This window comes from Strongylocentrotus purpuratus, unplaced genomic scaffold, assembly GCF_000002235.5.
Source record: "Strongylocentrotus purpuratus isolate Spur 01 unplaced genomic scaffold, Spur_5.0 spur5_contig_831, whole genome shotgun sequence".
Classification (NCBI taxonomy): domain Eukaryota; kingdom Metazoa; phylum Echinodermata; class Echinoidea; order Camarodonta; family Strongylocentrotidae; genus Strongylocentrotus; species Strongylocentrotus purpuratus.
The window spans coordinates 127,050-140,247 of NW_022145537.1; the positions used below are offsets into that span (position 1 = coordinate 127,050).

Below are 13,198 nucleotides of genomic sequence, written 5' to 3' on the forward strand. Positions count from 1 at the left end.
GCCTAATTAAAAAATATCTACCCCCCCTGAAAAGACCTTATGCAGCCATGAATCTTTTGATGCAGTTAGCCCCTGAGGAAAGAAAATCCCCCACTCAAAGATTTTCAAAATCTGTACCTCATTCTGAAAACTTCATTTTTATTCAGCTACGTAGAACAAAATGAGAGAATTCTATCAAATGTTTAAAAGTAAAGAAGCATCAATAGCCTTGAACCTAATTGGTCAGGCGTCTAATAGTTTCTATATAAGGTATAAGTAAAAGAAAAAGAAAACCACAAAATAATTATAATCTAAATGTTTGCTATGTAACTGATGCTTTTAATATAAATAATAACTACATGAATAAATAATTTTTGACAGGAAAAAAGGTCTAGATGAAACTAAAGTATTTTTCTTTCCAGTGTGGCAGAGTTTTCTTTTGTCAATCTTTATACATTTTTTTGATCGGCATATTCTGTCTACAAATTTCTCTTTGGGTAATCATATAAATGCAAGACCTTCTAGCTGAAATTTTGGGAGAGGAGAGAGGAAAACGGAGGGGATGGCAGCCCCAGTCTTGAATGGACAAATGTCCTGGTCTTTCTTCAGTCTCGAAAGAAGAACTTCTTCACTGGCGTCACAACTGCCCTGCAAAGAGAGAAACCGAGAGAGAAAGAGAGAGAGAGAGAGAGAGAGAGAGAGAGAGAGAGAGAGAAAAATGGGAAAATTAATAAGTTAGCATTCTTCAAACTTTGCCAGGGCAAACAGAGGCTGGTCAAATGTCGTGACTGGGATTTGTCCTGGGTTCAGAAATTCAACAGCTTGGCTCTCGACATCCATGCCATGCTCAATCATAGCAGGAGTTGCAGACTTCTCATAAAAGAGAGGAAGGAGTGCACATTGTGCTGGAGGGTCTTCTACCAAAGGTTGATTAGAGCCCTGTACCAAAAATAACTGCAAACCAATGTGATCTGTCATGATATCTAACACGGGGGCTCTGGTATGACGCCCCCACCCCTAAAACACACCTATATAAATGTTTTGTTGGGGGCTCCAACCCTAACATCGTTTAGTAGGTCCTGTTTTTTTGTTTTACCTTATATATTATTAGGGGGGGGGGGGAGGAAGCCCTGTACCAAAAATGGCGCTTTTGTCCACCGTGTAATGATAATTTTGCTAAGCCACCTGACTAAAAAGAGAGGGCAGAGAGCTTTCTGGTCAAATCAAAATCATGATAAACATACTGTTTTGAGAAATGAAACAACTAGTGAAATTATTAAATGGTACAAGGTACATAACAATCTCTTTAGAGTAGTCGATTAGAAGAGTTTGGCCAACTCAGTTTGAGTTGGGCACAATATGGCGATTACTGCTTTGTTGGGCAAGCAAAAAATAGAAGAATATACACCATGTTGTGACCGACTGAAACCAAGTTGGCCAAACTCTGTGTATAAATGGCTCTGACAGGGTCTTTCTGTAAAACAGTACCCTTCGACAGAACCACCCAACTGTTCCATCAACTTACTCAAACATGTTATGGATTAATCCTCCTCTGTCATTGGGCTGTTCCTCTGCTTTGGCATCCCCTACTGGACTGGCCATCTGCTGGAGCCTGAGCTGCTCCTGCAGGACGTGTTGCTCCACCCGCTCCCTCCCAGGATGTCCTGGGACACCCACCCTAGCTGCTCCTCCATCTACAGAGGTTAGAGGTCAGAAGAAAAAGAGTGACTGGAGGAAATCGCACTCATCTTGCAAGAAAACGTAACCTCCTATGCCTTGCTCAACTATGATGAGGCAAAACTGTGGCAGATGTTTCTATGATGATGTAAAATGTTAAACGCTTCACATTCCTACATATTATAATGCATAGCTTAGGATCTTTGTTGCCATTCATTTACACAAACAAAAAAACATTAAAAAAATTTGCGGTGGCTTGCCGCATATCTGAAAAAGTCCTGAGTGCTCCCTAAAGGCTTGTTCGTTTATGGCATGGTAAATCGCTGCAAAAAAAAAAACCCTCACCATTTTTGTAAATGAATGGCAACTGCACACAACAAATGGCTGGCATGTATTCACTGATCTCTGCATTATAAAATACAGACATTAGAAGGGTATTAAAGATAAACTTGAGTTCTGGTAAAAAAAAAGAAAATTAATTCTCACAGAATCAAACGAAACTTACACTGAATGTTCAAGATTACAAATAAATGACATGTGCCAAACAATTTTGGAAGAAAATGTATACTGGCTGAGTAACGAGCATAGAAAGACAAGGAAATCAAGGTAGTACCAGCCCCGACACCATGTGTGTTGTCCCATATATAGCTTTCTGTGTCAGTGCTTGTTACTTTACCAAGACTCGGTCAAATTTATTATGATTTTGATGACTCCAGAACCTTGCAGTGCACACCAATACTTACAGGCTACATGATCAACTGTTTCTGTTCCTTTCCACACCTTTTCTTACACAATGCAATCGCATTACCAGTACTAAAGTTTATCTTTAAACTTTACGTCATGTCTTATCTGAATGAGCCTTTAGGTGATCAACACTTGCTCCACTCTTCATTTCATCAATGATATCGGGTTAAACTTGAGTTGCAAGTTAAGTTACATTTACGTTACATTTACGTTACATTTAGCATCTGGGCCAGGATTATAGGAAATAGTCTGAGCACTACTTTTTGTAAACACTTCTTATTCATCTCCTTGCTACATATATCAACTCTTTTAATCTTCTGTTCATACTCTGATAATTGTCCCGAATAGATTATGGATCATACACAATGTACAATGCAATTTTTTAATAATTTATAGATGTGCATTGAACAGTGAATAGAAATTAGTTAACATGTTAAACATTGAAAGGAAGGAAGAAAAAAAAAATCAAACATTTTCCAGATCAAAACTTTAGAGTAGTTAATACTCCATCTTCAAATTTGTGTTGTATATGTAAAAAAGAAAAATCAGCAAAATAAAAAAACAAAAACAAACAAACAAACACACAAACATGTACGTATAAACTCACCCGATGGCCTGGCAGGCATAGGCCCCTGGTCTCCAGTGCATTCAACATGGCTCTGATCCCTATCCGCAGATTCATTTGCCCTTGGAAATCTTTCTGGACCCTTCAAAGTCACATGGAAAGAAAAAGTAAACAAATGCATGTATGTGAATGCAAATTCATTGTGTGTTGCATTCATTCAATGATTATGTAGAGAAACATACTCATTGCCTTTAATCAGAGTATGATGCATGTACTAGGCAGACATGGAACAACAATCTAATAGAAACAACAATTCCTGAACTTGATACAAAACATTGTTAAGTTGTCAATGAATATTACAGTTTGCTGTTATGAAAACCTACAGGTTTAGTCCTCATTATGTATGATACTGGTAGTGAAAAGGAGAAACCAACACTAAATATTCAACACAGAGAAAAGAATACCTACAAATGTACACATTTTCTGAACCAAGAAAAACAAGAAAACACAACCACTAATTCAACGATAAAAAATAAATAAACAAAAAAAAAACCAAAAAAAAAGTTAAACTAACAAGTGTTATAAAACAACTGGATTAAGAAAACTTTATTTCTCAGAACTGTTGAGATTCTAGTATTTCTGCAATGAACTGAGTATAAGTAAAATTCTGCAAAAAAATTTCAGAGTAAAATCAAACTTAATCTGAGAGCCAGAAAGGCATAAACTTGTGTACCGGGATATGAGTTACACCCCTTTTCCTCTAAGCAGAGGGTTTCTTGCGTTTGCACCATACCCATCCCCTTTTCCTAGAAAACATGTCTTCCTCCCCCACCATTCTTCTCTTCCTCTATATGCCTCCTCAAATCTCCTCAAATCTGTACAACTTTAAAACTTACCAAAATAAACCTATTACTGCAACTAATGAAAACGAACTAGTTCAAGTGGGACCCACATAACATGATTATAGGAACGGTAAACTACCGCTGCTGCTTGAACACAATTCATTTCCATTGCATCCCACCCCTTTCTGCATATCTTTATCAAAACTACCAATTAAACCAACCGGAATTTAAAAATCAAAATTAACAAAAAAATTAATATATGGAACTGTTGTCAACACATCCTAACACTGCAGTTACAACAGAAGTCAACTCCAACACATCCACTTACTTTTCAATTCCATAGCAATTATAAAAATTTAAAAATCCAAACGATAAACTTTAAAATCAAACTCATCAAAACAACTTTTTTTTTCTGGACTTGTTGACAGTACAACCTACCACGGCAGCCTTCCCTTGCACCAGCCTACTAAATCCCGACTCTAACTCAGGTGAACGTTCCCTCTTCTGTCTCTCTATATCTATCCGATCCCTATTCCTTCTACCTGTCTGTTCATCCCAACCATCTAACATCCCTGCTTCATCTAATCGTTTATCATCTGGTGGGATTGTGTGGCTACCTCCTCTCTGCAACATGTTGCTGTTGTTGCTCGTGTTGTTGCTGGTGGTGACCCTCAGGGCACGCTTCCTCAGGATGTAGCCTGGCTTGTTGGAGCTGGAAGCAGAGCCGCGTGATGGTGCCATGCGCCGGTTTGAGCGTCGGGGAGAAGAGGAGCTCGATATGGGTCCCTCTTGAATGAGTTTCCTCTTTGGTCTATAACAGTTAGGAAAAAAAAAGAGATTATTATTCTAAACATCAATTAATTATAATGCTAGTTACATCTTTACACTGTAAATTCAAACCTGTCATTCAGGGGAAATAAAAAAGTGGCCATTGTAGCCAGGTAGCAATTTTTATTCGGCTTCTAAAAAAAAAAAATCCTGAAGAGAGACAATATAAATGACCCCTATGAGACAGTTGGCCTAACAGAAACACGACAAGAAACTACCGGTAGGCTAGGACAGGTTTGGATGTACTTCAAATTCGATGACAGTTTTACACGTTGAATGAAATGTCATCATCTGACTACTGACAAGATAATGAACAAGAGCCACTCCCGTCACCCATCCTCTCCAATCGGCGCTATAGTTCTCCTTAGAGCTATAAGCTAAGAAAGATAACCAACAGTCTTTTTCAAAACTACACCAACAGTCCTTTTCAGGACTATACACCCCCAAGAAAGACTACCAAGAGTCCTTTTCAGGATTCCTCAATCCTTCCTCTCTCTCACATGGTGTAACCGCAAGTTAACTGTATAATGAACAACTTGTTGCTAGCATTTCTTTTAGTAACGAGTGGTCTCACAAATAAAAAAATTCTAAACCTGTAATAAAAGGCTGTGATAAGCCTATGGGAATGAGAGAAATCAGGGAGGGGTTAAACAAAATAAAAGATTGTAAGAGAATTTGAGAAGATCAGGACACTTGAAAACCAGATCTATTTGTTTTCTAGTTCCTATTGTACCTTTTGCTTTGTTCAGTTGATTTAGATGGCGATGACGATCGTTCAGCTTTCCTCTTGTTTGATTCCATGTCCTCTTCCTGTGTATAAGATGGAAAAGCATAAATATATATTAGATACATGGCTTTTAAAAACCTGATGCAGTATATTTGAATTTTTAAATATTTCAATCTACAAGACAGTTTCGTTTAATTATTCATTGATCATGAAACATTCTGCAGCATCATGGAGCACAGGTCGTTTACCCTTTCCCCTTCTATTTGGAGACAATCATTTCTATTCTGAGAAACATTACATGAAAAGGACCCTCCTCAATAACAGTATGTTCCTATGATAACCAGTGTGAATCATAATTATTAATACTAGTCCCATTTATGCATTTCTGTGTTTGGCTGCCAAATTATAGATAGACAAAGAACATGCTTGGTCCATACCTGAATCTGTGGTTCCTCAAGGGTTTCCTTTTTAGCAGCATAAAGTTGAAGATTAAGGACATACGTGTAAGGAAGAGCAATGAGTGTCTGACCAGGTTGTTTGAATTCAACTTTGTGAGGTAGGTTCCATTCTTTTTTCTCTGCAGATGTGAAAAGAAACAGTGAAATCATTAGAAATTAGAGAAATCATGCCTCTGCAATAGGATGAAAATGAAAGTGCAATATGTATTTTTTTTTTTTTTTTAAATTTATTTATTTATTTATTTATTTATTTTTTTTTGGGGGGGGGGGGGAGTATTTACCTACAATGCTTTCTTTAAAGGTAATACAAAGTTTTGGCATGGGGTCATGAATTTGGTTCAAATGAACATATTAGAAGCATATGCGACCCTACAATATTCAGTGATCGTTGTCGCGGTCAAAATCGAGTCTTAAGTTATGAAATTATAAATAATAATCAGTTTATGTTGTATAGCTCCCTCTCAATGTCAAGATATTAATTCAGCTATAAAACAATGATTCTTGACCAATATCGACCAATTAGCTATTCCCGTTCGCTAATTGTATACCACAACTACCTATTCTGAGATTTCCATGGTCGCATCTACCATAGTACGGCCGTAGGAGCCATTTGAAATTTATCAAAATTTACCGGGAGCACCGGTAAATCTTTATATTCAATTTTTCTCGAAAGCAGAAGTGTTTTAGGGGCTAAAATTTCTAGTGCTTTTAATACATCCACATGGGCATCCAAATATATAAAGGATCACTATCCACCCATTTTTCAAAATTTCCCAAAACTTTGTAATACCTTTAATTAAAAAACAAGAATATCTACACAACTTGTCTTAAACACTAACCCACAGTGTGATAAAACTTAATGTCTTCCTTGCAGTGATATGCTATTCTTAGTTATGAATATGATATTACTTTTTCTTTTTATGTAGAATATACTTACTCCTTTTTTTATGCTAATGCTGTATTGAATAATTGTGTTTCTAACTGATGCAGATTACATGACAACAAGCCAAAGAGACACAAGAAAGAAAGAAAGATTGATGAATGGAGAAATAATGACTGAGCAAGAAAAAAAGACATGCATGCATGCTTCAAATTAAATTGTATCCAACTTTGATAATTGAAATAATAAACACATTAATAATGCTTCTGACTACGTTTCTAAGCGCTTTAAAATTTTAAATTGTAATTATTATTACGGTGGACATTGGATTCTGCTAATCCGCACTTTAGTGTACAGTTCTGCTCCATGGGGAGTAATCTGGCCAGACGCCATTTTACAAGCACACGCATACCAATCCAACCACATTAATGTTTGTATCCTACCGGATACCCATTTAACACCTGGGTGGAGAGTGGCAAATGTAGATTACTGTCTTGCCGAAGGATGTTAGTGCCACGGCGAGACTATAACCACAAACGATGCAATGCTGGGGGGTATTTCACAAAGATTAAGATTGACTTTAAGCTGGACTTAACTATTGCAGGCCGTTCATGCCACTGTTTGCTCTCACCATTTACAGGCATTGGTCTCTCAAGGGACATACAAATCATGGTCACAAATCTACATTTTTTGATAATTCATTACAGAAGGAAAAAATATTATCTAAAGATCATAATGGTGAGAGCAACCAGCGGCATTAATGGCTTGCCATAGTTAAGTCCCACTTAAAGTTAATCTTAGCCTTTGTGAAACACTCCCCTGGACTACTATATACTTGAAATGGCATTAATAGTGTCATGGCACACCTAGAGGTCTTACCTGGCTGTACAAACAAGTGTTCTGTCCTCAACGTTACTGGGTCCACACTGTGGGGGATGCGCAAGACAGCCCTGATAATGTCCTGTAGATACATGTGAAAAAAAGGATGTGTACAGATGAGATAATTACATAAGATTGTACTCTTAAACTGAACCAAGGATCAAATGCCTGCTCAGTATCATAACTGAAAAACAAAGAAAAAGGTAAATTATTTTCAAGATAAAATATACATGCATGAAATAGAACATGGCATAAACCCATTGAATTTGAATTTTGTTTTGACCTATCATTGCTGCTAAAGTGACCCAGCTTTAAAGATCAAAATTATCAATAATTTCTATAAATAGTTACTCAGACTCAAAATTAACCAAAACATAGTATACTAACCTCAAGTTCTTCTTGGAGAGTTTTGTTATCAATGTAGTCACCGATGGTCCTGAAAAGAAAATTATTATAGAGATATAATAAAATAGCACCCTCCTTAAATATCACAGAGCCATTATGAAGCTACCAAGAGCAAATATGTCCCCTGCTCATTCCTCCTTCAGAAAATATTTTTTAAAGTTAAAGACAGGTAAACAGAGAGAATAAAAATAAGTGTCTTTAAGTACATTTAGTAATCTAAACATTGCTTGCACCTACATGTCTAGGTACTACATCTTAAAGCCTATACTCACCCATCTGTGAGGGGTGGCATCAAAGTCTTGATCTTGCACACTTTGCCCTCGTACACGATGCAACGGCAGTCCTTTCCAGGTAGGGTAAATTTTGTCAGAGACATCTTTTGGCTGGCTATTCTTAAAACCTGGATGTCTACAGAATAAAGAAGACAACACACACAAAAACATCAGGTGCTGAACTGGCACTGCTGCTGAATATGTGCCTCTTACTAGGGAAGAATCTTATTCAAGTTCAGGCAATTTTCTTTTCCGATGTGTACTGTAAACAAACTAACCAGGGTAGCAAGTTATGTAATACAGGTGCATTAGTTTAATTTCAATATCCCCACTCCAGCAGCCAAGCAGTTTGCACAATTCACTTATAGTTATAGCTAGCGGAACGTGCATACTCTCTGGGCGGCTGGATTATGAGGTAAAAGAGTACCTCCATTGTTCATTCTTTACTTTACTTTACATGATGTTGTAGGTCTAAGCCTGTTCATCGATCTAGGACTACAGTACGCCTAGACCGGCTTATACAGAAGGCTTGGATTCTTTGACCAATGACTATCAAGCCTACCGGGTATTCTTAAAAGAGGTGACCGACCCAGTTCACAGCCTCACACCACCTTTTCTCAGAGAACGTTCCACAGCTCCACAACTCTATCGCTAAAAAAGTATTTTCTAATATCTAGTCTGGAATATTTCTTTTCAGCATTTCAGAGGGTCCTTGAGGTCTATCTTCTGTACTTATCTTAAAGGGAATCTCTTGCACAGTGTACTGTACAAGCAATTCAAGTACTTCAAGTACGCTCCTGGTATGATACACACATGTATATTAAAAGCTGTGCTATTGATTTTCAACATTTCAAACACCACTGTACAAAACTCAACTAATTTCACTAAAAATCGGTACTTTAGTGACCATTGATGACACCTAAATAGCAGTAAAATACAATTTTTTTTCAACTTTCCAATGTTAGAAAGAAAAATTCAAATTCAAATTGTGAGTCTACAGTCAAACTTGCCGATCAGCCGCATCGGCATGATTGTGTGCATTTGTGTGTTGTGAGTGTATTGACTATTCATGTATTCAAATACTGCCCATTAACACGTAGTGCAGTGCTAGTATAGTATTAATGACTGCTTTGAGAGAAATAGTTGTTTTATTACGCTCAAGGGAAGGTTAGAATTGTGCTATTCCCCGAGGCTTGCCGAGGGGAATAGCCCAATTGTAACCTTCCCGAGAGCGTATGAAAACAACTATTTCTCGAATATTAAAGCAGTCATTAATACTTTTATATGCCGAAAAAAAATAGACTAAAAAATAAAAAATAAAAAATCCTTTTTTTTTTTGTCGAAGGTGAGAGTCGAACTCTTGCGTATAATGAGTGATGAATCTTACACCAACGCCTTACACCACTCGGCCATCGCGCGCTGTTCACATGCTTGGCAGTTTTGTACAATATATACATTAAAATGGATTGAAACCGGCTTCGGCGTGATGAATGCTTCGCAAAAGCACCCTTCTTTTACTTTTGCAATGCATATTGGCACGAACTTAGATCAAGATCTATCGGCAGATGTTGTTTTTTTGTTTTTGGAAGTTTATTTTCGTCTTCATGTCAACAATGCAAGATAAAATTGTCGGTAAGATCGATCGAGATTCAATTGTATTGAAATTACCGACCAATCCTTCGCACACATACGGTATCCTCGATCGCTCAAACCATTTTTTAACATGTAAACCTATGGGGTAACCATGGAGGCTGACCTATTTTTTTAATAACCATGGTTATTAAAAATATTAAATGTTTTATGCATGGTTACCGGGAATTTTACAGGAACAGTTGAAGTTTATGAATGCAATTCGACCAATCAGATGGCTGGATTTCTTAAGTGAGGTATATAAAGCCAAATATTCCTACATACATAGTCTAGTCTACCAGTAGTCTAGATTTTCTAGGTCTAAATCCTAGAAGTATTACTAATGACTGTGAAAACCTTTGCAGACATACCGTACAAGGTTTAAAATTTCAACATACAATTGACCTCCAAACGTTTGAATTTCCCAATCTCATACCCATGCTTATCATGCAGCAAAGCATAGAGAGTCAATGCTAATGCGTATTGACCTCGAGTCTAGCACTGCATGCTTGCTGTGAGGCAGGTATTATTAGACCTATACACAAATACACACACCGCATAATATAGCATAGACTGTACACAATCATGTCGATGCAGCTGTATGCAAAGTTTGACCAGTAGGGGCGCTGGTCTGAGAACGAGGATAATCCTCATAAATGAGGATATCTTCATAAACGCAGACAAAATGCGTCCTCGAAAATAAGGACCGTCTGCATTTTCGCGGACGTTTTTTTTCATAGGCACTCTGCGGGTTTCGGGTTACCAAACAGCCTGTTGGCGATCCCAAAAATGGATTCCCCAGGGGAAAATAACCCTAGTTCACCGTCTTCCCAAGGATTTATTACTCATAATGTGAAAGTCTCTGTACAAAGTCAATGTATCAATGCATCAAGAAAATCATTGAGCAATCCGTTTTTTGCATCGCCAATGCGCCGATCAAAAATATGAGACGTCTGCAAAAATGCAGATGATCCTCATTTTAGAGGACGCATCAGTCTGCGTTTACAAAGACGATCCTCGTTTATGAAGACGATCCTCATTCTCGGACCAGCGCCCCTACTGTTGACACGAGACTTATGAAGGGGTGACCAAAGTTCGCGGACATTTTAGAACATATTACAAAATGTGATATTCGATCTATGATTTCTCACATTCTACACAACTTTATTCTTTTCAATTATTACCAAATGGACGGCAAAGTTTTTTACTACAGATTGGTTCAACTAGAAAAATTTACCGTCGAAGGATTTCGGAGATATCGCGATCTAAAAATTCGATGTCCGATCGTGCGCGCGCGCTGCATCTAAAAAAGTCATAAAAACAATGAGACCTAACTTCACGCACGGTGGTTTACAGTTGATTTATCAAAAAATGCGATCCATCAAAAATAAGGTAATATCATAATTTGCAAGGCAAGATATCGTACAATCAGTTCGTACCACTCTTTACTTACAATTTTCAGGATTTCTGATCTCAAAATGAAGATTTCCAGACCCTTATCGATAAGTTGATAATTTTTCGGAACGGACGCAAATAACTGCAAAATTTGCCGATCTTTTGTCAATATTTTCACAATTTCGCAACCAATTCTAAAGAAAATTTCGTTTCTGGGTAATTTTAAGACCCTCTTTCCATTGGTGATATCAGATTTTCGAAATCTTACCGATTTTTTGAGAAAGCGAACTTTGGTCACGCGCGAACTTTGGTCACACCGCCATACAATTTGAATTTTTAAATTATTCTTTTTAACATCAGTAGTAGATGTAGACTCTAGATCTAAATTTAAAGTAGAGGGTCTAGGGTCTAAGTTCGAGTTCTAAGTTAAAAAAAATGTATTTTAGACTCTAACTTTAGGTCTAACAAAGTTAGATCTAGATAGATCTAGACCTACTGCTAGATTTCTATTTAGGTGTCATCGATTATCAGTATCACTAAATACCGATTTTGAGTGAAATCAGTTGAGTACTTGAGTTTTGTACAGTGGTGTTTGAAATGTTGAGAATCAAAAGCACAGCTTTTACTACACAGCCAGGATAGTGATGCTCCTATGTGTGGCCAGAGGCACATCCGCAAACCTGCAGCCTGCGCCCAGCCCACAGCCGTCGCATCGGCCCGAGAGCTGGCAGCGCTCCGCACTTGCTGGCCCGAATCATAGCCGTCCGTCGCCTGGGATCACCTGCCAGTGTTCCTGAACAAAATTTTATGAACCATCAACGAACCATTAGCTCAGTGTATTGCATTTTGGAAAGTTTCTTACCTAGTTTTCCCGGTTCTCAATTTTCGTGACCTCCCTTGGGTAGTCGAGCTGTCTTAACGAACGAATTTCAGGTCCAAAAATAAAAAAAAACAAGCTAGATTTTGACATTACAATTTTTCAGTTTTTCCCGCTTGACCAGGTTCCAACGTGAGATGGCGCATATGTGCTGTAATATTCGCGGGGAGTGTTCACACTAAGAACAAATAATATTTTTGTTGTTGTTGGTAAATGTTTTATGACGTTCATTCAGTATTGAATATATACGCCATAAATATCTTCAATTTTATAAGAAAATCAGTTATAGTCTTCATAAAAAAAACGTTTAAAAAACCCGATAATTTTACCCTTTTTTGGAGTGTCCCCCCCCCCCTGGCGCTCACCCCCCCCCCCCCCCCCAATTGAGCGAATTATCGGCCGGCGCGATTTTCTAATTTTCGGGAGCAAAAAAAAAAAGGCTATGTTTGGAAGCTTCCAACTTCAATAACCAATACCATGGCATGATCGGGTGAGGGAGGGGTAAAAGGGGTACGCGGCCCCAAGGCACATAGGTTAAACAAGAGAAAGAGGGGGGGGGGAGGAAAGAGTGTGAGATATGGAGACAGTGTAGACTAAAACTAAAAAGAAGAGGGAGAGAAAATGAGAGAGAGATGCGAATGCCACCCAAGTTTATTGTCAACCCGTGTCGTCGATGTGTTTATAAAAAAAGGATCGCAAGCTTTAATGTTGATATCTTTGAAATATCTTCTATTTTTTGAAAAGTTAAAAGATACAATTTGTGTCATTGTCCTTGAAATGAGAATATGAAAATCAAATTTCTTTTGATATTTGAGTTGCGTTGTATTAAAAAAAAATCATTTAAAGGTCAACTTCCGGGGCGGCGGACCGTCATCCAAAGATGGGCGGGGGGAGGGGGGCACCAACAAAAAAGGGTACTTTTAGGAAGGTATCTACAAACTGTAGTCTTAAAAAATATACAATTTTATTTAATATCTTCAGACCATACTTTGCAGATGTGAGTGATGGTCTGAAGTGAGGTGAGCATAAATGAATTGAATT

At 37.8% G+C, this 13,198-nt stretch overlaps 1 protein-coding gene across 3 annotated transcripts; it reads right to left on the reverse strand.

Annotated features, from left to right (window-relative positions):
- Nucleotides 1-298: 298 nt before the first annotated feature.
- LOC589352 lies at nucleotides 299-12,310 on the reverse strand. 3 transcript variants are annotated; one of them, XM_011670245.2, is made up of 10 exons: nucleotides 12,143-12,310; nucleotides 8,257-8,384; nucleotides 7,967-8,015; nucleotides 7,580-7,661; nucleotides 5,800-5,939; nucleotides 5,369-5,445; nucleotides 4,246-4,618; nucleotides 3,008-3,107; nucleotides 1,505-1,673; nucleotides 299-622 (listed from the first exon to the last, which is right to left on the reverse strand). In XM_011670245.2, the coding sequence occupies exons 2-10, from the start codon at nucleotides 8,358-8,360 to the stop codon at nucleotides 481-483; spliced, it is 1,236 nt and encodes a 411-aa protein (XP_011668547.2). In that variant the 5' UTR covers nucleotides 8,361-8,384; nucleotides 12,143-12,310; the 3' UTR covers nucleotides 299-480. The 3 variants fall into 3 exon arrangements, with proteins under 3 accessions (XP_011668547.2, XP_011668546.2, XP_800553.4); XM_011670244.2 differs by having other exon boundaries at nucleotides 8,257-8,392; XM_795460.5 differs by having other exon boundaries at nucleotides 470-627; nucleotides 8,257-8,392.
- Nucleotides 12,311-13,198: the final 888 nt, after the last annotated feature.